The sequence below is a fragment of the Aplidium turbinatum genome, chromosome 11, assembly GCF_918807975.1.
Source record: "Aplidium turbinatum chromosome 11, kaAplTurb1.1, whole genome shotgun sequence".
NCBI classification, from domain to species: Eukaryota; Metazoa; Chordata; class Ascidiacea; order Aplousobranchia; family Polyclinidae; genus Aplidium; species Aplidium turbinatum.
In genome coordinates, this window is record NC_137482.1 from 4116207 (window position 1) to 4141076 (window position 24870).

At 37.2% G+C, this 24870-nt stretch overlaps 1 protein-coding gene and 1 pseudogene across 1 annotated transcript; one reads left to right on the plus strand and one right to left on the minus strand.

Moving 5' to 3' along the window:
* The first annotated feature begins 3383 nt into the window (after positions 1-3383).
* Positions 3384-17706, plus strand: LOC145779460 (E3 ubiquitin-protein ligase SH3RF1-like). Its single transcript, XM_082591054.1, has 17 exons — positions 3384-3509; positions 3980-4202; positions 4755-4885; positions 5082-5146; positions 6851-6965; positions 7404-7505; positions 7706-7801; positions 8815-8986; positions 9403-9716; positions 10040-10128; positions 11054-11242; positions 12131-12170; positions 12477-12903; positions 13423-13511; positions 14080-14186; positions 14507-14590; positions 15046-17706. The coding sequence occupies exons 1-17, from the start codon at positions 3435-3437 to the stop codon at positions 15218-15220; spliced, it is 2493 nt and encodes an 830-aa protein (XP_082447180.1). The 5' UTR covers positions 3384-3434; the 3' UTR covers positions 15221-17706.
* A 1146-nt stretch (positions 17707-18852) lies between these two features.
* On the minus strand, positions 18853-24704 carry LOC145779735 (microfibril-associated glycoprotein 4-like; annotated as a pseudogene).
* Positions 24705-24870: the final 166 nt, after the last annotated feature.

Sequence of the window (24870 nt, forward strand, 5' to 3'; positions counted from 1 at the left end):
GCATTCTTGTCTGATACAAATAAATAAACTAGACTTGAATGATATCAGTATGGTACCTTAATTACAGGGAATGTTAGCCTATAGGTTTGAACCCATTGTTTCTGAAACTTTTTTTTTGAATAGAATGCTGCTTTGAAGTCTAAGCATTGCATTTTGTTTAAAAGCTAATGCTGCGTTTAAATCAAGAGGGATAGCCTATGCCAGGGCTTCCCAAAGTGGGGGTCGTGACCCCTTGAGGGGTCGCGTAACGAACTTCAGGGGTAGCAGAAAGTATACAAATCTTACACAAAGCACTGCATATTAACACTTACGGTATGTGCAAGATGTGAAAGTTATCAACTTTATAAAGAGTCGTGCACTCAATTAGGCTACCCGTATTTTGTAAATTTATATAAACTTAGTGAAATATGGAATAGGAGTTTAAACCTTCTTTGCTGCATTGTAAACGTGGATTTCAAAACTAAAGTCAATGCTTTAAAAAGTTGAAGTCGTGATTTTTCCAACTAAAAAAGTTTAGACTTTGTCGGCCGCTTTTTTTAAAGACGTTTTTGAAAGGCTTTTCAAATTATGCTATTTGTCAGGTTTGCTTGAAAAAGAGGAACAAATTTAATTTGTCCTTCCAAGGAGAAAACATCTATGTTTTACATTGAAATCTAAAGTTGGAGCATTTATCAAAAAAACTAAACATCTAGAAACAAAAGATTAAAAGAGTTATTTGAAATATTCTCATTTACTGAAACTGTTTGGCTAACAATGTGGATGTGGAATCAAAACTTATTAAGCCTCTGGTTATCGACACTTGTCAAGACTGTTGAAAGAGTTTAAAAAGTCTTTTCTTCTTGACTTGGACAATACCAATTTAGATTGAATTCAAAATCCATTTGTAATGCAAAAACAAAGTACCGAGCACCTCTGTTTCAAATCTCAGGAAAAATTTTCAGATCTATCTTTTGACTCTAAGTTGTGGCTTGAATTTTCTAGAAAAAAATTTCACACTTTTTAACTTAGCCTAACGTTAGAGCAGAATATTCACCATCATAAGGCTTAGCAATAACCGCACTCCTGCCGTTTGTCTCCACGTATATGTGCGTATCAGTGTTTTCAACGTTGATAAAATACCGTTCCAGCGTAAGTAACATTGAAACCGTCTTCAGACCAGCATTGACAAACATCGAGCGACGGCTAGACTTGCTTTGTAGCAGAAAGCAGAAAGCACCCATCACACTGAATAAATGTGCAACTTTTTGGTTTTGTTTCCAGCAGGCTACAAGTAGTAGCCTAAAGTAGCAGGCTTCGAGTATGGATAGCTTGTTATTAGTTTTTGTTTAAATTAAGCCTTCCTTTCAATAAATATCACAAATGTGGGCCTATATTTCGCATTGTTTATCCTTTTAACCATATAGGGTTGCGGAAAATTTTAGGAGATTAAAAGGGGTCGCGAGCAAAAAAGTTTGGGAAGCCTTGGCCTATGCCATTAAAAGCTATTGTTCAATTGTATATGTACAAATTTAACATTAAAAATGTTGTGTTAATAGGACCTCTGCTTACTTACGTGGATACAGTACTGTACCGGTACCGTAGTAGTCTACAGATAAAAAAAAATTGAAACTGCTGGCCGGCTGTGTAGCCGAGTGGTAGGAATGACTGCGCGATGTTTGAAAAAATGTAAGTTTGACACCGCTCCAGAGCAAGTGGCTGTGTCTCGGCAAAGACACTTAATGACAAGCCAAAATAAGGGGAGCAGCTAAGTCGGAAGACTATATGTCACTTCGCTGCTTCCTGTCATCTGTTGTGTTGCATCTGTGATCGCAATGTACTGTATAATATCACAATGGGTGCAAATCATGGCGATCTATACTACTGGCCATCCCAACGTGGCAACAGCCTAATAATGTGGGGGCCTATACGAAATTTCAATTTACCGACTGAGATAAGTGTTACAACATGAAATCAGCAATTTTCATTAGTCAAGTAATGTTTTTTAGCCTAAAAGTTGTAAATACAGTGCCAAAACGTAATTAAGATGTAATATTATTAAATAAGTGGCAAGAAAGCAGGACAATAGCTACATGTTAAGAATACCATGAGAATCAAGATATCAACAGAATCAAGGTACGGTACACGAAATCAAGAGTGACCCAACTTTCAAAACATTCAGTATGTTAAAAAATTCGTTTCTAATCCAGAAGTATTTGTTTTTAGTAATAATTTATGTAAAAACGCCTTTTTTACGCCTAATACCTGTTATTTGCCAAAATTTAATAGGCCCCCACATTGTTTGGCTGTTGCCACGTTGGGAAGGCCAGTAGTATAGATCGCCATGGTGCAAATAAAAACACGATTATTATTTATTATTATTAGTCAAGTTTTTAAGGTTTCTATGCGTGTTAGCCTACTGAAACATGTAGGTAATTAACCGAATCAGATTATCGGGGCTTGTGTAGCGGTAGGTTTTAAGCCACCCACAATTTTATGAGGGAGAAATATTGGAGAGACGTTGCCGACCATCGGGCACAGGCGGCTTTAAGCCTACAAGTGCCAGATTATCTTGTGATTTGATATTTTTGAATCTTCTGTATTGAAACAGTTTATATGTTAGGCAGTGTTTCCCAACCAGGTATCTTAGGCTTATAGTGTTAAAAAATTTGTGAGAACGGATTTTCAACTGATGGGTTTGAAAACGAAAAAGAGGAATAGGCTCATTGAGCAAAACAATGCACATATTACACTCAGTGTTATCGCACAGAATTATTCCCCCAGAATGACAGTGGTGTTTGGACTCATTTTGAAATTAAATCAGCAATCACAAAATGTGGTATTGTAATATTAATACACATTACACAAACAATACCATCAAATTGTTACACGCTTGAGACTATGAAAATATCTGTCTAAAAAAAGAGTGTATCTGTTTAAGTTAACAAATACAATTTTCAGAGGTCCTTAAAAGAAATGGTCGCAAATATGCACCTGGACTATATATATATATACATTGTTTCTAAAAACTTACTGAAAAGTATGTAATGAATAAAACATTACAAATAGTCCTGAGCGTAATAGTTCAGTATTTTTACATTTAGTGAAATATTGGGTGTAATACACTATAAGCGTTGCAATATTTATTTGGGTATGAGTAGCAGCTTGAAAATGGTTGGGAAACACTGCGTTAATCAATAAGCGATTATAAATGTCGATTAACCACTTTTTGTCTGTCCTAAGAAGAAATGTTTATTGTACAATAAAACCAAATAAAAACACCATTATTAACCGTATTATATATATTGCCTATTGTAATATTTGCAGATTGTTGAAATGTTGATTATTCTTTTCTTGAATTGCTATAATTAATTCATTACAATGCTTAATGAATGGCACCAGTAAGACTGTAATTGACTTTGTATTGAAAATGATACTTGTCAATAGTACCCAGCTTTATGATGGATTCTGAATTCCTCGGTGACATTCTTGAATGCTCAGTGTGTCTGAAGCCATTGGATGATGAGAACAAAGTATGATGATTATGTTTTGTACTGCTATAAGTTCACTTAATGTCAAGTTACATTTTTTTGTATTATTTTGTCAAAACTACTTTTTAAATAAGCTGAAACAGTACGTAAGCATTTACAACTTAAGCATTTACAATAAAAAAGTTTTTTTTGGAACTAGAAATATGAGAAATTCTAACACCAGACTCCCCTGTGTAAGGCTTGTATAGAAGTGGATATGTAATCTTTGATGGTGTACAGTGGGTAATGGGTATACATAATAAGGGTCTGCTACTATTCGGTGAGTCCGATTCGGTGAGTTCCTAACCTTTAACCCCTAACCCTAAAACGACAATGATAATTAGGCTACGGTACCAATAATTTAAAAAAAAAATTGAAAAAATCCTTGAATAGGGATCGGACTCACCGAATCAGACTCACCGAATCGGACTCACCAAAACGGGCCATTCGGACATAATAAAGTACTTTTCCAGGTTTTGCCTTGTCAGCACACATTTTGCAAATCATGTTTGCATTCCATTGTTAAATCACGTAAGGAGCTGCGATGTCCCGAATGTCGTATTGTAGTTCGTCAGCGCGTGGAAGACTTACCATCAAATATTCTGCTTATACGACTCCTTGATGGTATACGAAGCCAAAAGAATCAGTTACTTCTTGCTTCAAATTCTGATAAAACAGAAACAAGGCGGCATTCTGGTGGGTATCATATTTTATAGAATTATATGCCATGTATGCAATAAGAAGATTTGATTAATCGCTGATCATTACTTTCTTTGCAAAGAAACCTGCTTAGTGCTTTTGATTTATTTTTGTTATAGTTTTAGTTTTTTGAAAGAATTTATCTTTTTGCTACGTTGTTTGCCTTGTTCATTATTCCATTCAAGAAGTTAGTTATATAGTTATAACAAGCAGTAATTACCAAGCATAATGAATTTGTGATGAAAGCTTTATTGCATTGAACTTCACAAATATTAGTTAAAAGATTAATACTAGAATATACATTTTGGATGTTTTTTTGTTCTTGAATTATATATTTGTTTTTATTCTTTGCTTTGAGAATGGAAATTATTCTGTGGTCTGTTACTATTCGGAAAATCCAGTTTGGAGATAGCCTTTTATGGATATTTCTAAAATCTCATCTCACAGCCGCATCTGTTTAATCAAAGAAATTAGCTTACAATAGAGGTTAATCAAATAAAGTCTCAGCGAAAATGTCTCAATAGTATAATCGTATGTTTGTTGCTGTAGTTGAAGGAATTTTAAGCGAGCCTGTTCCAGCTAGTGGTGGTGCCAAGGATGGCGGTATACAGCCTCATGGTGAACCTCTTCGCCCAAAATCATTACACGAACGTACAAGCAGTGAGCCGGCATCAAGCAAGGTATGATTCATGAAGCTAGGATGTAACATGTAGAAAGATATGATTATGAAACATTAGGTACCGTAGCATATCTTAGCTAGTTCAGTTTTTCTGTAATTGTGTTTGCTCCGCTAACTGCATTGAGCACTCTTTGTTTGCAATTGCTACAATTTATCCTTGAAATACCACATAAAACATAAGCATGATTTTACTGCAGATACATGTCATGTCGTCCAAGCCTTTAGCAAAAGCAGTATTCCCTTTCCACTCTGCTCAGTCCAGGTACACTTTTCAGAATTTTATTGACTTTGATAAGTGTTTGTTTACCTGTATTTTTTAGTGGTTTTTAACGGCCACTTGATTGATTTCCAGAAAATGAGTTAGTTCAAATTTTTCGATTGATTTCAGGATAAACTGATTTCAATGGTCGTATGCATGTAGTCATGATCATCGTTTTATTCATTCTAAACTAAACAGATAGATTTTCTTATGGTAGGCGCTGGATAGCCACATATATGCTAGTACATATTTGCTATGCAGTGATGCAAATGAACCTTACCAGAAAATATGGTCAAAGCGGCTTTTCGAGAAGGTGTGGTGAACTAATTGTTGAAGGAAGGAACTCACAATAACTTGCCATTTGGTGTGTGTGTGTGAGAGAGCTTATTTATTGTGTTGCTTGTTTAAACCTACGTTGGTGCAGCCGGTAGAAGATTGATCAATATTTGTCCAAGTATTGGCAAGCTTTTAGTATTGATCACCAAACAAAAGTCGCATCAAAAACTTAATTTCTTCCATTGCCATGTTGGGACTCCAGCGTTCTTACTATCAATATACTTTGTTTTGAAAGGTTGATGAATGGTGAGTGTGTGTAAAGAGTGTTTGTTTTGCGGGTGAGACATTTGAATTAATAGCTGGTACACATCACTGGCTAAATCGTAATAAGTTAGTTTCATTGCAGAGTGCAGACCAGTTTTACCCGATTGTAATTGCTAGAAAATATCTTGCATCAATTGATTTTTTAATTTTTCATAAATGCGTGCATAGTTGCTTGCTATTTGAAAGAAGTTTTACAACATTCCGATTAAGAACAATGACAACTTCTTTAGTGTCATTTAGCCACATCCCAGCTATTTTGACTTATGCCATCACACCATTTTTAAATGATAAGTATAAAGTATTTTGTACTCTTCACGTTGGATTATCTCAGCCTTTAGTTAGTTGGTACACGGTTTTTCGTTCTTTGTTCCCCGTATTGCGAGGGTTGGACGTCACTAAATTTCGATCCTGCTTGATGGCGGCTTTCCACAATCCACATATTCCTATTTTGAACATTGACCACAACAAGGTTCCCCTTTCAATGAGTTATATTGTTTGCGTTTTTCTCAACAAACATAGGCTGCATATCATGGAGTTTAAAGTGTCATCAAGCTGTGACAATTACGTGCCTGATCTGACACAAATGTTGACGATAGTCTTTAAACTTCTCTGCCTTTGGCATTTGTGTAAAACCATAAGTTATAAGCTGCATAGTCATACCGTATTTATTTTTTATGTGTTACAATGGATATCTGCTCTGTATGTGCAAAAATGGTGTTTATGGCATTTGGCTTAGGCGTTACTTGGTTATTGTTCAGCTTGAAAAAAATCAATAACGATGTATTGTGCTTGAGATGTAAACACACTTTTTTTAGAAATTTGATTCGGCTATTTCCGATTTCATTGAAACCGCTTTGGGTATTTCTTTGCTAGGTATCACTGTCGTCACAACAATATTCACAAGAAAAACTAAAAGCTCAATTCATATCTTTTTACGACCTTCAAAATGGCTTTCATTCCTGCCATAAGAAAGCTTTTAAGTACCATAAGGACCACACGTATTTACCATTGCCGTGTCTTCAATATCGTCACGCATCAGTGATGATAATGTCTGTCCTCTAAACTTGTAAATTGCCATTTACATTGTGTTCCTTTTGTATGCCTCAGCGACTTGTCATTCGAAAAGGGTGATACGATCCATCTGTTGAAGAAGATAGATGGCAACTGGATGAGTGGAGAATGTAAGGGGCGGACCGGCGTATTTCCTGTCAGTTACGTTAAAGTATGTATTGTCACAACAGAGCCTGACGTCAAACTATTTATACAAATATTTGTTGGTAATTTGATGCCAAACCATTTCCGAAATCTTGAATGGTTTTTGTTTTGTGTCTTTTTCAGTGGGTATGACGTTTTGTTCACATTTCGGAAACGGTGTTACCGACTTAGATTCTTTGCAGATTTTTCAGTTTGGTTGTCATTTTTAATTAACTTTATCCAACGGAAATGTAACGCAAAACTTCCGTGTGCATATTTTATGAAGAGATCTTAGCGAGTTAGCTTTCTCGTAATAGAAATTTCGCTGCTTCAATTTTTCCATGAATCAAGAAACTACTTTCAATGTAAATTTATTACAGATGGTTTAACCGGTATTCAGCCGCTATATTGTACGTTGAGTCGATTTGGTTCATGGTAGCTGCTTAATGCTTTCATTCATTCATAGATTTTACAACCGCTACCATCAGAGCAACCAAGTTGCGTTGCTCTCTACGACTTTGAATCTGACAAGGATGACCATGACAGGGATTTCCTTCATTTTTCAAAGGTGGGTGACCTAATTTTGGTTAAAGGAATGATGTTGATAATTTGGAAAGATAATCATTTCAGCTCGATGCAGGTTGACTATTATTCATAATATTTCATTTAACCACTTTTTGGCTGTGGCCAAAATGTTGCGCCGGAGTTGGACTCTGTACGTTCTTGCTTTAAGCAATTGAGACGATTTTAAATCTGTTTGTTCGTCAGAACGATCGTATCACAGTCATCAGGAAAGTCGACGAGAACTGGATGGAAGGAATCTTAAACGAGAAGATAGGAATATTCCCTGTTTCTTTTGTTGAGGTAAATCCGTAGTTCAATTGTCGCTGCCCTATAATATGCATCCTTACGGGGCAAATGCTTATCTACGCCCAATAGGCTATCTCGCCGTGTTATCTACCCTCTAAGTCCTCCCCAGAGTCCCAAATAGCTCAGTTGGAACAGCTTAAACAGTAAATCCAATAACAAAACTTTATCAACAGTAAAACTTCGAGATCAAGCGGCGCTGGTTCGGCTCTCGTGGTGTGCGCATGAGCAACGCACTTCAAGGACTGCTCTGCGGATACCAGTTGATGGAATAATTCACAGACAATAACCTTCAAGCAAAAACTTCGCTCTGTTCAAACTCGATGACCGAACTTGCGTCTGTAGTCCAAAGTATCTACAAGTAGCTATGTGAAACTTTCAGGATTAAACTTTCAAAGAAGCTTTCCCAATCCAAGGATAAAGATTCTCTCGATCAGTCATGTTAGTTTTATGAAGAATAGAACCGATTGTGCCTGATATTACGCTTGCTGCGATAATATCAAAAATGTCTTGAAACCAAATAACCTGGAAATTCAATCAAATAATGCATTCAATAATAAATGCGGTTTTCGTATATAACCAATAATATAAAGCGAAACGAAACAAACCAACTCAAATGTTCAACAAGATTAATCAAATAAATACACTTATAACTATTTATCTTCTTCAATAGATTTGTCGTACTTGATCAGCTGTGACCTCCCCTATGAACTTTCCATTAGGTTGTTTTTTTTATTACAGTAATATTTCCAGCATGCTTTTCAGTCCTGTACAGTAATTTGTTTAATATTTCATCTTTTGTCGTCCTTTAGTTGGTTTGCCTTGCACCATCCTGGTCAACATCACATATTTTAATAAGTTGCTTCTTACAATGAAGTAAATTAGTTTTCTGAGGTTGATATGGCGGATTAGATTCCAACTATCGTCTATTTGTTGGTCCTTAAATTCATTTGTTTTTCAACTTATAATCATCAATGTCATCTCATAATAAAGTCCAATGATGCTTCTAGCTGAACAATAAAGCTCGGAAGTTGGTCGACGATATGTCCTCTCCTGATCCGGCGGAGGATAGTAAGTCTCACCGCAGTGGGATCTTTGGAGCAGCTGCCAGAAGAATAACCAGCAATAAACAAGGAGGAAAGAACACCAAGAAGCGCCATTCGTTTCCAACCTTTTATGCAGGTAGCCTGTTCACTTTAGCTTTGACAAAGTCTGAACGCAGTGTTTGCTTCTATTGTCTCGCTTTGTTTTATTTTGAGTTGAAGTAACTTTTTATGTCTATGAGCATTTGACAATGTTATGCTATGGGTGCAACATAATTGTAGTGTCCGCCTTTGAATCGGTAGTCGTGGGTTCAATACCCTATCAGGTCGTATCGTTACTAAAACTTATTCCTGCTTGGCACTCAGCAAACGAATGGATTCAGGGTGATAGTGTACTCAGTTGCGCATCTATACGACTGCGCTGACACTGTCTGACATGAAAAGCATTGAGAGCAACGCATGTTTGGGTAGATGCAGCGCTATACAAAACATATTAATTTTATTGACGCATTTTCAGAGGCTAGATCAAAGATGTTAAGATTTTTCATTCCTCAGGAAAGAAAAAAGAAGAGAACTCACCTTCCACTTCTACTTCCTCTCATCGTCACTCCATGGAGCTGAGTCCTTCATCTTCTATCGCATCCTCCAACGCCAACAATTCACCTGCATCAAACACCTCCATCAATGGTGACACTCCCTTAGTTGCTGCATCAACAGTTCAAGTCAGAATCCAAGACGATTCAGTGAAGATCCGTCTCCGGAGACAAGAAGCAAGCAGCGGTTTAACCAAACGCTGTTCAGGTGCAATAGAGACACACTCTTCACCTGCATCAAGATCATCTTCTATTCCGAATCCATCATCTGCTCAGGTACGATAGATTTCTTGGTATCCTTCGGAATTTCTGTTCATTTTCCTTGAAAGTGCTATCTCAGTGTCCAGGAAAGACACTTTATGACTTGCTCGAAGACGGGCGAGAATATTGGCTTCTCGTTCGCATAATAATAAGTTTTAGAGCACCACGTACAGTATGTATCTGGCTACGAATAAAATGTGTTTGAAGATGCAAGTCAGCGTATTCATATCTTCAGTTAGAAAGTTCCACTTTCAACGTTACTCTTTAAAGACCAATTTGAACTCCAAGACAGTATGGTTTGTTTTACGTTTGTTTCTGAAAAAACTTTTTTTTATTAGAACCTTTCAGAAAGACCAAAAAATGAGCGATCTTTCAATAGTCCCTCCATCGGTGGACCTGCTCTCTCGATGCCTGTGCCAACACAATTGTAAGTAATGACATACGTTTGATCATGAATCATTGATGTCATGCTGTAAGGTAGCCCTAAGTTGTGTGTTGTTGAAACGGCTGATTGATTGCTTTCTATATTGACTCCACATCAAGCTGATTTTTTTGCTTCTTTATTAAAATACAGTAAAAATGCTTATACTTTGGGTAGAATCGAACTAACTGGTCTTGGTTTTCAATTCTGCTTACTATCACAAAGACTCCTTTTTTCTTTTCTTTCCGATTCTTTGATTGCGTCATCCAGAGCTACTTTTGGTTCCACTTCATCCACTGGGCTCTTACCAAGATCTCTTTTAAAGTGTCTTATAAGTCTTCTATCACGCATCTTTTCATCTTCAATTTTGTCCATCTGTTTTCTCTTTACATTCTTGGGTCTTGTCCTTTGCCTCATTTTGCTGCATAGATCGCGTTCTCAACCATCAAGGTAGACCAGTTGTTTGCAGCGACATTTCTCCGATTTGTTGTCTAGGTTATTTTTTACTGTCTGATTTCTTTTCTTATTTTTCTTATTACTTACACATTCCCCCCCCCCCCATTATTAGCCCTTCTGGACCAACCGAATTCTCTATCGAAAAGTCAATTAGTGCTGGCTCCTCAGATAAACAAATGCTAAAATCAAGCGGCAATAGTGTACTAACGTCTGGCATGTATGATTGAGCAGCGCGCTTCATCGAATACAGTCTTCCATTCCAAAGCGTAAGCTGGATCGTAGTTTACAGTTAATCCAACAAACTAAAACTTTAAAAAAAGAACTAACAATTATGGCTTGGTATGTTTCGTTTGTTTTGAACCTTACATATAGATGTGAGGCTATCAGAATAAATCTTCCAAAGAGGGTTTAACTCCGAGTAAGATACTCATGCATTGTTGATTGTCATCAAGTTAAGCAAGGGTCGTTCTCGCAGGGTGACTGCCCTGTATGATTATCCGAGTCAGAAGTTCGACGAGCTTGACGTCATAAAGGGAGACTCTTATCACGTCATAGAAGTATGTGACGACGGATGGTGCAGCGGAACTCACATCAAATCTGGGAAGTCTGGTGTGTTTCCCGGAAATTACGTCACGTCATCTTCTTTAGCATCAACGTCGTCCAGGTGAGTTGGCCGTCAACGTCATTCGTGGTGACATACGCACAGCCATCTTATTTGTTACATTATATATAGTAATATAGGGCAAAAAAGCCAAAAGCCACAAACTTCGGTATAAATTAGTTTGTGAACATTAAAACAAAAGTATTTTACATTGGCTGTAAAGGCATATGGGGGGGCACTTTTGAAAAAAAATTGACTTGTCTCTGTGCATTATTTCTAAAAATATCTATTAAAATCTTCTGATTTTTTGCCCCATTTGTGGGGCAAAAAACATGAGTGGGGTAAAATATTTGGTACATACCAACTGTGTCATACAAAAGTTTTGAAAACCGTACCAAAAGCTTTTTACTGTGATTTTTGAGCCTTTTATGTAAAACCGACTTGTCAGAAAAAAAGTGCAGTGTAAAACAATCCAGTTGTGAGAAAAGCTTCATAGATAAATGTAATATAAAAATATTGAAACATTTTCTATGTAGTGCAACATTAAATTTTTTTAGGTGGATTGCTTTTTTTGCTCCAACTACCCTCTTGTTTTTTGCTCCATCTTACTATAATTTAAAGTCTGCAAACGTTGAATCAATGTAATAAAGGACTTGCTGTCTGGTAAGGTTGTAATTCAAAAACAACTGCTGCCTAGGATAGTAATCAGTGCTTACTTTACCATGTTGAGGTCATATAGTTCATTTATTGTACTTGTCGTTTTAAAACGCTTTTGTCTCAGCTGTTGTGATACAAAGTTCCTTTTCATTTTAAGACTGTTTTTATTAAAATTTTGTACTTGTGAGTCACACTGCAGGAGAAATTGTATGACGAAATTGAACTGTATATTTGATATTAAATTTGTTACAAACTTTTTTCCCATCATATTTACTTATAATTTGATTCTGTCAGGCCACCACCTATTCCCACAAGCTCATCATCTTCTACTCCGGTAAGAAGCATGAGTGATGTAGTGAAGATATAGTCTAGTTTGAGTACCTGCGTGAAAATAACCGTTTTGTTTGTCGAATGAATTCTAGCCCTTTTTCAACGCTTTCTTCCGTTGTGTACGAATTATATTGGTTTATAATAAATAAAGACCGTTTTAGATCTAAAATCAATCTTAAATCATTGTTGAAAAGTGTCTACAAGGAGTTTCCAATAAAAGCGAATGTCTTGGCAGGGAATCAAACTTGTGGCGAATTGTTCTTTGTAACAACGAGCTGTCACCACACTGATAAAGTTTATCGGTTTACAGAGAACCTATGAGCTATTTCGACAAAAGCAACAGCAGAAAGTCACCAACGATGTTGAGAAGTTGTCACCGGTTACCAAGTCGGCGAGTCTGCCTTCAACCTTGTCCCCTGCATTATCATCCTTGCCCTCTTCGACAGAAAAGCCTCTCAAGTCAGTTTCTCCCACCCCAATGAAACCCCTCACGCCAACGTCTGCCAAAAAAAGTTCCTCCCCCTTGGCTTCTTCCACATCCAACCCAACGTCTGAGGTTGCTTCCAGCCGGCTTCGAGCCGGTGCCTCCTCAGCTTTTAAACCAGGAGGATCTGGAAAAGTTACGCCACTGAAATTAAGCTCTTCCAAGTCACCCGCTCCCCTCAGGCCGGCAGTATCCCCTTCTTCAGTAAAGCTGGCATCTTTAAAAGTTTCAGAAAATGAAATGAATTCCAAAAGTAAGTTTCTATTTTTGTTTCAAGATAATTATAAGGATGATTATTATATTTGCTCGATTAGTTTCCGTCTGGGTAGTAAAGTTTTGATCCATATAAATAGGAAAGCAAGTATTCTTTAATCTTATCATTAAACACATTGTCATGACACAGCCGCATGCTCTCGGTTGGAATCGAACTGTTGACCTTTTGTTCATCAATTGCTTTCAGTAGTAACTATACAGCTCATCTCACACCTTACACTAACTTGTTATCTAATTAGTGAAAGTGGACACGAAAACTGGCTTCCTAGTTTTTTACTTAAATCTTCCACCACCTGGCATTATCTCTGGATATGACCAAAAAGTTATTTAATTTCTGAGTTGGATTTAGTGATCGGTAATTAATGATTGGCTTGAATTCTTCAATGCCATTTAAATTTAAAAACTTAAATTGTATAACAATCATTAATAATAATAAAATCTTTAAAATTATATCATATGTAAGCTATTCTTTCTAATGATGTTGCTTGTGATTGAATAGGCGAGGCTGCAACCACCAGCAGATCACTTGATCTTTCCTCATACAAATTGCACTCTTCCAACAAAGATTCGAAAAAATCCACAGAAAAGGTAAAAACAGCAAATACAAAAAACGCAGTCATGTATTCACACCCCTTTTATTTAAGACTTTTTCACAAATTTATTTGTTTGTTTAAACTACCAAGTTAGAGATCGAGATCCTTTCTTTCGAATGTTGATTGTTGTTTTTCGAACGTTAATTGTTGTTGATTTAACGTTGCTAGTTTATCAATACAACTTTGCTAGTTGTTGATACACCTTTGTTGGTTGTTGATGCAACTTTGTTGGTTGTTGATGCAACTTTGCTGGTTGTTGATGCAACTTTGTTGGTTGTTGATGCAACTTTGCTGGTTGTTGATGCAACTTTGCTAGTTGTTGATACAACTTTGCTGGTTGTGGAACTTTTCTAGTTGTTGCACCATTGTTGGTGGTTGATGTAACTTGTTGGTTGTTGATGTAACTTGTTGGTTGTTGATGTAACTTTGTTGGTTGTTGATGTAACTTTGCTGGTTGTTGATGCAACTTTGCTGGTTGTTGATGCAACTTTGCTGGTTGTGTTGACAACTTTGTTGGTTGTTGATGCAACGTAAGAATGCTTTGATAATTGACTGACTTCCAGGATAAGAGGAGAGATCGTGGGATGCTTAGCAAGTTAATCATGGGAAATAGTGGAGGAAGAAAACCAAGAACTCCTCCACCTCCTGGATCGTCTGCTTCTCCCTCCAGGTATGTGACGTCACAATGGTTGTTTGTTTCTGGTTGCTGTAGTAACTGCATTGGTTGTTTTTGCTATTTTATTTTTTTTATTTATTACTTAGCTTCTTGTGGTCGCACATTTTCCGGAGCATCAAATTGTTGTTTCACTTGATGTTTTTTTGTGTCTAATTCTTGTTTGAACTTGGGCTGAAAAGAAACACGGATTTGCGAATCGCGCCATTGGCTCTCGACTCTGTCAATCAGTTTGCTGTGTTGTTGATCAACGAATTCGATTTTGCTTAACGATTTGATTAATGTTGGAACGTTGCAAACCGCTCATTTTTATCTAGTTCTCCCGGTGTTTCTAACAAGGATTTTCAGAAGTTGTGGTCTAACCAAAATCAGCCGAGCGTGAAACCGTTACCACGTGACAGGTAAGTTGATTGTAATGTCAAACGTACAACCGACTGCTTGCTTCAACTGTGCCGTGAAACAGTGATCTCTGCTCGAGGGACGGAATTTTGTAGCGCTTTCCAATAGATAATGTTCATCTCACAGCAGTCGCCGCCTCTCCTGCTGTTGAAGGGGTTTTGATTACTTTTTACTAGTAAATTTTGTGACAAGAAGGATATTTCAACCACTATCTTTGATGTTGCTACTCAAGCCTGTTGACTTCCATACCCTTTCACCCGCCGAGTGGCGGCTTAAGCATCGGTGACTCCATTCGCACCTTTAAATTCGGCTGCCACCAACTAGGAAGGCAATTGTCCGACATTCTAGCACTGTGAAAAAGAATTGAGTTGTTTACTTGGTTTTAGTTTTTTTTAGAAGGATTGTGACTAACACTGAGTTGGATAATTCTTATAGTTTATGTGTATTCCTGCATCAGGTACCTCGCCATTATGGACTACCCTGCTCAGGATGAAGAAGAGCTGGACCTGACCAAGGGTGACGTAGTAGTTGTGCACAGTCGCAGGCCGGACGGCTGGTTCAAAGGAACGCTGCAGCGAACTGGGAAAAGCGGGTTATTTCCAAGTACTTTCTTGCAAAGGATTCCAAACTGAATTTTTGTTTTCATTCCGCAGCGTCACTGAGTTACACTGACAGCAAATCGACAGTTTTTTACGTTGATCTGCTGTCAGGATATAAGCTTTTGCGTTAAATATAAAGAAGGATCATTTATATTTTCTAATCAAATTGGTGCGTAATGTGGTGCCCCTAATAACGCTGTTTCGAACTTAGATGTTTTAGTTACAAGTCTAACTGATCGTTGTTGAAATTGAAAACTGTTTTTAGGCGCTAGTCTGAAATTCAGCCAGCACAGTTATCATTTTATGACGCTTCTACGTCTTGCAAAAAATGGAACTTTTGCTGGTTGGGAATTATGTTCACTACATTTTCTGTGTTGGTTTATTATCAAATTATGTTGTATCAATGTTGTGTTGACTGCTTTTACCTTCCCTGGATGAAATAGTCACCCCGCACTTCAATTAGAATACACATTATCATATCCCAGACAGTAAATCAACCGTTTTTTTACATTGATTCAACGTCTGCAGACGTTGAATATCAATGTAAAAAAACGGTTGATTTATTGTCTGGAACTAGATCATCTGACAAGCTTCTCCACCGAAACGCTTTGGCTTCGTTTTCCTTATACCTCAGCCAGGGAGTAGTTATAGATATCCCTGACCTCAGCTAACGAAGCTGAGATTTTTTACACTGCTTCAACGTTTGGCAGCGTTCTGAAAAGTGCAACTTTGCCTCCACTTTGTCAACTTGATTTCCACTTTGTTTCGTTATTTAAACTTTCAGTTCAACAACGTTTGTAGAGATAATACAAATCGTGAAAATGTCATTTAAAAGACAGTTCTAAGCTTTTATGTTGAAATTTGCATATATCTTTTTCATTAATGCAACTTCTGTATTGATATGTTTCCCGTCGCTTTTCCAGTGCAATTGTCACATATATGAAATGTTGTCCAACATAAATAAAGAACGTTGTACAAATGTAACTAAATGTTTTGACAACGTTATTTTCTTATTCTTAAAGTTGGTAGTTCTCGCCTGAAAACCAAAGTCTGCTATGTCAAAAAAACGGAATTTTCGTAAACTTCTACTTTCATACTCAATGTTTGGGTTAAAAGATAGAAAATGCATTAATTCTAAAATCATTTACATAAGCTTCAGAAAACTAACTTGTTGGTAGAAGCTAAGTGCATAAACAAGAGAAGAAAAAACTACGAAACCGAACATAGCTCACTTTGGTTTTCATCTTGACCGACACAAACCATCATGAGGAATTAAAGTTTATTGTTGAAGCGGGGTTCCTACGTTTCACACTCCCACCACAATCTTGATTACACTCCACCGTATCATGTCAGTAAATCGTCGTTCGTCCACTGATACAACCCAGACCGTCATTTTTACATTGATTTTGCATCTGTAGACGTTAAATCAATGTAAAAATGATGGGTTTTGCTGTCTGGGAATGTCCCAATTGAGTGCAAATTAATATGTTTACATTGTTTCCTCCTACTTCACTTTTTCACTCCACATCGTCTTTGTGCTGGGTATTCATCTATGGTGGTAGCTGGCAACATCGAGTGGTGCAAATTTATGAAACACTCGATTTTTTCAACGATTATAACAGGTTAAATTATGTGGTTATATTATGACGTCATACAGAAGTAGATGGTATCTGTTGCCATTCTGTTTGTCATATTGTCGTTGAATGAATTGTCAATGACTGTACTTGATAGCAGAACTAAGTCGTCGCTATGAGTTCAATAGCTATCAACTACGTAGTCTCTCTGATGTTTAATTTCTAACGCGTACCCTCCAGAGTAACGGTCGTATGTTAGCAACATAGCCAGCCTTCAACTGCCGTGTTCGCAATAATTTCTACTGAAATTTGCTGTCCATTGTTAAACGTTTTAGAAATTTGGAACAATCGAAAGATTTGTGGTAACTATACGCCGGTGATGCAATCATGAAGTAGCGTCGGTCCACAAGTTACCAGGGTTGCCCATTTTTTGTGTAATAAGTTCCGTCAAAGGAATTGATTATAAAGTATACATAAACATAGCACTGATAACTAAAATGGTGTTTTCCCTTGCAATAGAAAAGCGTACATTGCTATAATTCTTTGCCTTCAACACCGGACAACTCTAAAATTGCTTAAATTTATTACAAGCTGTTCACGTACATATGGCAACACTTTTGACATAAATGTAAGATAACTTATAACCTGGCGTAACTTTTAGACCGTACTCTATCCAGAAGTTGCATTAACTTTTGGACTGATGTAACTCCTACACCGAACCTAAAAACTAAACTCCTGGCCACAAGTTGAATAGTTTCAGAATCAATTTCCGACAGAAACGAAGCTCTGAACTGATCCAAGATGCACGCATAGAAATCCACCTCATTTTAAAATTAACGTTGCATTTAGTTTTTCCCGTGTTGGTACGCCTTCGTTGTCATATATTATTTTTGTGGTGCTGGACTGAAGTTTTTGATTTAAATAAAGTTTCGTTTTTTGTCGTCACGGGAGCTTTGTAGTGCTAAAAGACTGTCTTATTCCAATGGGTTGACCGGTGGACCATGATCGGTTTTTGGTTAGTATTGTGGTTGTCAGGGCAATCACTCACTATTAGCCTATCTATTTGCATTGTTTGTTCATTGTGACAGCAGGGCTGCAATCCTCAATAATGTCAGTAGAAGAAAGCCATTTTTGTATCATTTCAACCAAATTAAACTTCCAAAGTTGAGCTTTCATCGTCAATTAAAATTTAGTCTTACGTTAACACCAATTTTAAAGCAATTTATGTCGCCTTCGTTTGTGACATAAAATGTTGCCCTCCTGGAAAAAAACCTTGCCCTCCATGTGAAATTGATCTAGTTACACCACTGAACACAAGCTCAACTAGTCACTGTTTTTTTTTCCAAAAAAGGCCCATGTTCAAGAGAGTTGAAATGTTCAGCCCCTAGACTCTTGGACTGGCGAAGAAATAGGTTTCTCAAAGAAGAAACCGCACGTGCAGTGTAGTAAAGATCTGTCATACTGTTGGCTAAAATATTTAAATTAGACAGTAACATAGCCCACTTGAAGTTCCTGACGAGGCCCCAATAGAAAGCGAAAACATTCAATTTATTTCTTTGTAAGTTTTTTGTTTATCTAATAAAGATTGATAATTTCTATTAATTTAGCATGTCATAACTTAAAAAGAATTTGTTATGAAGGGTTGCTTCAGAATGAAACAAAACTTTAAAATATTTTCCAAAAACTTTGGAGGATTCCGCAGAAAATGAAAGGTTTTATTACAATTGTTTCCAATCTTTTCACGTTGAAAGCTTTCCAAAATTACTTGAAGTTAATCAATGTCAACGCTTATACTTTACTTTTAGTGCTCTTTTCTAGGATCTATGCTTTGGGTGTAAAGCCTTTTTCGAACCACTTAGGGGTCAGTGAATAACCGGTTGCAAACCGCGTTTTTGATCTTTGATTTATTGATGTTAAAAAGTGCCACTGTCTTTCGTCATAACGGCGTTCAACCATAAATCATCGAAAAAGTTACTTTGATCGTTCGTTTGGCAAAATTTAATCACAAAGTTACATTGTACAAGGCTGCTGTTTAACAAATCTGCAAACCCTAAACCAATGTAAAAAGAGAGATTTTATCCACAAAATTCTTCAGTCGCAACGCATCTTCATCGTTGTTTTCTTAAGGGCAACACGAAATCCTTTCCATTCGTTCCAAATGATATTTCTCCAGGGCCCTTGTGACTTTCCCCATGCGGCATTTGGAGTAGCATGGTAGCAAGCATCAAACCACCAACCACCAGTGTAAACTTCTGAACCTGAGCATTGACCAGTGCTGCAATTGAAAAATATTGTGACAAACGTACATCTTGATCTATTGTGGGAATTAGAGAAACTAATCACAAACGTTTGAAAACTGTGAAAAAACGTCATGTCTTGTTAAACAAGGAGTTATTACAACGAGACGTTAACAACGTCACATAGACAGAGTTGAAAATGCAAGATTCAGATCTGAAAATGATTTGCAACTCAAAGATGAAAACTTGAATAAAACCAGTAGCTTTATAGCCTATCATGAATCCTCATCATTTGTGTGTCCGCTCCAATAGCTCAGTTGGTTAGCACCTGACTTCAAGAAACCTCAAGATTAAGCTACGCTAGTTCGACTCTCAAGGTGTGCGCTTGAGCAACTTATGTCAAGAACAGCTCATTCAACACAACACTTCAATAATCGGAAACTTCAATCTGTCATTCTCGGTGACCGAGCCTGCGTCAGTGGTTCAAAGCCTTCACAAGTAGATAAAAAACTGCCAGAATTATGCTTTCAAAGCTGTTTTAGTTCGAGGACAGAGATTTAATCAATCAAGAACAGGTAAAAAGGTGCTTATTATAAGGTCTAACGATGTTTTATTTCATAGTTCAGGTATTAAGCTTAATTCATTCACCTTCTATCGTTATCCCTATCCTTTGTGGAAAACCGTTGGCCATGATGAATTCCGTTAGGTCCTCTACCCAGTCCATCTCCTGCTGTTCCACTGTAACCAGTGGCATGAAGTCGGTACAAGTCGCTTTCGTCCGACACCGAAAAGGAACTAAAACATGTTTTTTTTAAAATCATACCAAAGACCTTTTAAAAATTACTGAGTATTATAATTTTTGGTTTGCAGGATAATAATGCACCCGGCTGCTCTCACACTGTCAACTTTGTAAAGAAATGACAGCAGCGCATATCAGCGAAGTAGCGTTTCACAAAAACATCTCAATATTCCAACTTTATTAAACTTATGTTTTGCATAATTTTTTTTCTTAAGACTTTTGAAAGTTAGCTGATTTCGTCAATTCAGTGTGATCCTATGCGTGAGCTAATGTCAGTGAGATATGATAGTGAAATTAAAGTGTAGCATACATGGCGAACACTATAACCTACAGAAAATATGAAACACTACTTTTCCAACTGTAAAAAATTTGACAATGAAAACATTGGAAATTACTGTATAATAGATTCATCTGATTTGTTCTTTTCTTTTTTATCAATTTGTACTTCAGAATAATCAAGAACACATGTGATTTGCGATCAAAACTCTACATTCTTACACTTTGTGCGCATCTCATAACAATTACACTCATCATGTAGAACCAATTCTGTTACGGTACAGCTAGTTTAGGCTACTACAGAGTACAGACCTGTATTCAGCAAAGGCTTGGTCGTTATCAAAACTCCACAAATCGACTCACAATCTACACCGACGGTTCCGAGTTAGACTGTGGATTTTGTCAAGTCCTGTGTATATTTATATCAATTAACTGAAAATTAGGAAGCTTAGTGCACTTTTCCTGGATCTTCATAGAAACGTTATAGCCTATGCATTGAAATAATACTAAGGTATGTAGTATTTAAAGATGCTGAGAGTGTGTTCCTAAACGTCTAAAGGATGTTTCCATTGTTTTCTATTCAATCACAAAGGATTAGCGAAAGAAAAATATTAACAGGCTTTAATATTGAAGGTATGACGCACAGGTTTTTAAGATACTCTTTTCTTTTGCAAGTGAAAAGTTGCCTGTGCTGCACTCGACATAAATAATAAGCTTACAAGAAAGATTATTAGCATGATTATTACTAGCTTACCAAGCCAAAATTCCCCATTCAAATCCCCAAACCCATTTTTATACACATTCCACCCTTGATCAAAACTAACGCTTCCATCAAATCGTCTTTGGAAGACCTGCTAATATAAAACAAAAAAACGTGATAAGCTATAGCCTACCGTCCTCAAAAATATTAATCTGCTTTGCAAATAAATAGAGAGATAAAAACGATTGAGGAAGTCTGACGTTTTTAATGCTTTTTTGAAACGTATCGTAATTTTCTTTTAGTGTTTGCTTTTGAAAAAATATTTAAATTGAGCAAAGTGCGTTGCGTCTAAACTCTAAAGCACCACCTGATCGAAAATACATGAATGAAGAAGGAGAATCCTTCGATTGGGATAGAATAGTGGCAGTTTGTATTTACTGCAGCTATTCCCGGTCAGCAAAATCTGTCATTTTTACATTGATTCAACGTCTGCAGACGTTGAATCAATGTAAAAATGACAGATTTTGCTGTATGGGTTGTTATCGATTTGACGTAAAAAGCTTGTCATTGTATTGAAAGAGCCTTGATGTCAGGCTGTAGGCTATCTAGACCACTGGTTTTCAGCCGGGGTTCCGCAAGTTTACATTCAAATCCGAGAGTCTATTATATTATTATATGCATATTGTTTAAATATAATCAAATATTGATTAGGTTTGCCGTTTGCCACTATTAATAAATTTGCTATACTTTAACACGTTTGCTGCGATCCCGCATTTTCGTTGTTTTCTTGTGATGCGATAACCTTTAACTTTCTGCTTTCCGCCAAATTTTGTCGACATTTTTTCTTCGCTTCAGCCTTCAAGGAGTTCTTTCAGACAGTTCGTTTGTACACAGGTGGGTCAAATCGGCGTGAACGTGTTAGAGATCATTTTGTTTTGCCAGTATTAGGTTTTTTACAGCTTGTATTTTTATTGTACATAAATAAATCTGAAAATGAGTATTTTAATTTAGTTTTATTAATCGAATGATGTTTTTTGCATAAGGCAATTAGATTATTGAACAGGGGTTGCTCGAGCTTTTGGAATGTTTCATTGGGTTCCGTTCCACCAAAAAGGTTGAAAACCACTGGTCTAGACTAAAAATCCACAAGTTTGTTCGGTGGTGCTTTCTGGTTTTCTTTCTTTTGCGTATTTTGTTAGCTCCAGTATTTTATTCCTTCTCAATGTGTGTTAGAAAAACAATACAGCATTTTCCTCTTTCTTAACAGGGATTCACGCATCACTAAGGGGTACGAGACATGTTCCGAAGAGGCACAAAGCAGAGGTGTACAGGAGCCGGAGTTTTAAAGTATTTATAAACCAGTGTCTCGATTTTCAGCCGGAGTTGTAGTGGAGGCGGGTCCTGAAATTTTTGGAAAGAATAGGAGTCAGAAGAGAGCGGAAGTCTGATTTTTACTAGTTATTATTTTTTGCGTATAGTACAAATCATAGGCGCCTAACCCGTGGGAGCGTGGGGGCCAGGCCCCCACGCATATTTATGCGTGGGAGCAACTTTTTATGCTGCATTGATACATAAAACAATAGATGAACTAGCGATCGGCAGCAGGAAAACATTTTTAAATGCAAACCGCAACAGCTTCGCGCTAAATAATCACTAGAACGAGTAGCGATGCTACAATCCCACCCCAGACAAAAAAATCTGTCATTTTTACATTGATTTAACGTCTGCAGACGTTGAATCAATGTAAAATGACTGATTTTGCTGCCTGTGACATAGCAAAAATCTACCATATTGCGTCGATTCAATGTCATCAGATGTTGAATGCACCCAAAAACAACATAATTTGCTACGTTGACGCAGCGTGCGTTTAGCTTAATGCGCATGCAAACAGACTCGATGTCGCTTTCGAAAGTCGAAACCTCTGCAGAGAATTGTCGCGGCAGTGAATCGCTTGCTGTGAAAATGAACTTGAAGTCTCGGCCCGAGGTTACCACTAACCAACGTAACAAGGGATGGTGCAAACCGCATTGCGCACACGCCGCATAATCAACGCAACAATGGACTCGCGCAAACTGCATGGCGCACACACGACCGTTGCCATAGAATCCCGATCAAAGGCGGGGAATATGCGCATCTTTTGTTTCATCTGCAACACGAAAACGGGCGTATTACAGCGAATTGAAACTTGAAAGCTGGTCAGCCATAAGTTGCGATATTGTAGTGAAAAGGGAGCAATGTCAAGTCGAAAACTTAATCAAACGTCTCTCCGTAACTATTTTTCAAGGGCTGTTTACGGATGTCAGCAACTTTTAAATTTATTAAAGGTGACGTGCTGTTGAATTGATGTAAACATGAGTGATTTTGCTTGCAACAGGTATATTTTCAAGCGTATGATCAAGTTAATATTTTCATTCCATTTACAGACAATACCTTTTAGTAAACCTTTTCGTCTCTTGTTTCATGCTAATAAATCTAGTTCGTTGCTAAACTTTATGTTGTGCTTAGTTTGAAGAATCGCAGTCCATCAACCGCTAGCCAACGCAGACGCATAGCATGTGTTTTGGTCGAGTTTTGTTTATAATAATTAACGGTAGGTCGAACGTAGCGATAACTCCGAGTGTGGCAATAAAAGCAATTCTAGTGTGACGACATAATTACGTCATCCATCTGCATGACATTTCGCTGAATTTACGTTGCTGCTGGTGAAACACGCTTTCGCCCCCACGGCCAAAAAAATAGTTAGGCGCCTATGGTACAAATGCTTGCTTTGTAGGCTGCTTGGTGCGGTTTCTGTTTTGGTGTACAAGTAGGCTACTAAGTAAAGTACTTTATGGTTTTATTTTCCAAGGGTTAATTTTTTTTTATTTTAAAATTTGCTCTTCTTTTTATGGCAGGAAGTAGGGCAGGTATAGTTTATGATATAAAAAAATCTGCATTGTGGTGCCGATTGTGGTTTATGGTCTCCGTTTGTAGTCAAAGTGGAATTTGAAGTCAATATCTCCAAAATATTTGAAGCAAGAGTAGATTTTGAGAAAGACTTTGGCGTCGGAGTGAGGCAGGAGTCCAGAAAACCTGACTCTGTACACCTCTGGCACGTATATACAGTAAATTATATTGCTTGGTTATAAATTGAGGTAAGAAGCTATAGGCTTCTAGCTACCTATTTACCGGGACTCAACATTCTCAATTGTTAAGTGACTATTACTCTTCAGCTATCCTTAGAGGTACAAAAAGTCGAAAACTAGTTGGTGATTTCAATGTGGTAGCCTACCAACAAGGGAAAATAATAACAAGTAAAACAATATGAAAGTTTTAGAATGTTTGTTTATTTGAATTACTAAACAATTGAGTATTCTCTTCTTTGTTGTTAACATTATGACGTCTTCCCCTCCATCCTTCGTCACAGAATGCCTCCTCACCGGATTGAAATGTTTGAAGTCCATACACAGATGACGTATAACAAGACACGGGTCTAGTGACTAGTCTTTTTAGCTCTGCAACATCCACGATCACATTTGTAATGAAGAAGCAATGTGAAAAAGCCTTGAAATGGTCAAAATTGTTTTGATTTAAATTTGCAAGTATTTTAATAAGTTGCAATACAAATGCAGGAAAAAATGCTGTATGAAAACTATATGTTTTCCTGATCCTTGTTCGGTTTACCTGAGAATTCTCTTCGGATCTCCTCCTCAAAATCACCAAGCGCACAAGCTTCTCCTTTCTCTCCTTTTGCACCAACATCTCCTTCACTTCCTTTCAATCCTTTAGTTCCAGGAGCACCAGCCTTTCCAGGAGCTCCAATGTTTCCCCTTTCACCACTTGCTGTGCCAGTGGCATCATTGCCACAAACCGTGATTTGTTGACATTGTTGCATGCAGGCAACTTCAATGAAGGTTGCAAGCAAACCAACCACAAATGTTTTGGTTATCATAGTTTGGTCATTGAAATTCAAATATTTGATATCTTTACATTCCTATGTCATATACATTGCAACTTTATTATGACCTGAGCTAACTCCCTTTACACAGAATCACCGTAGGCTTAATTAGACTCAGGGATACCAGACTTGTTTAGATGTCCTTGATTACACTGTTCAT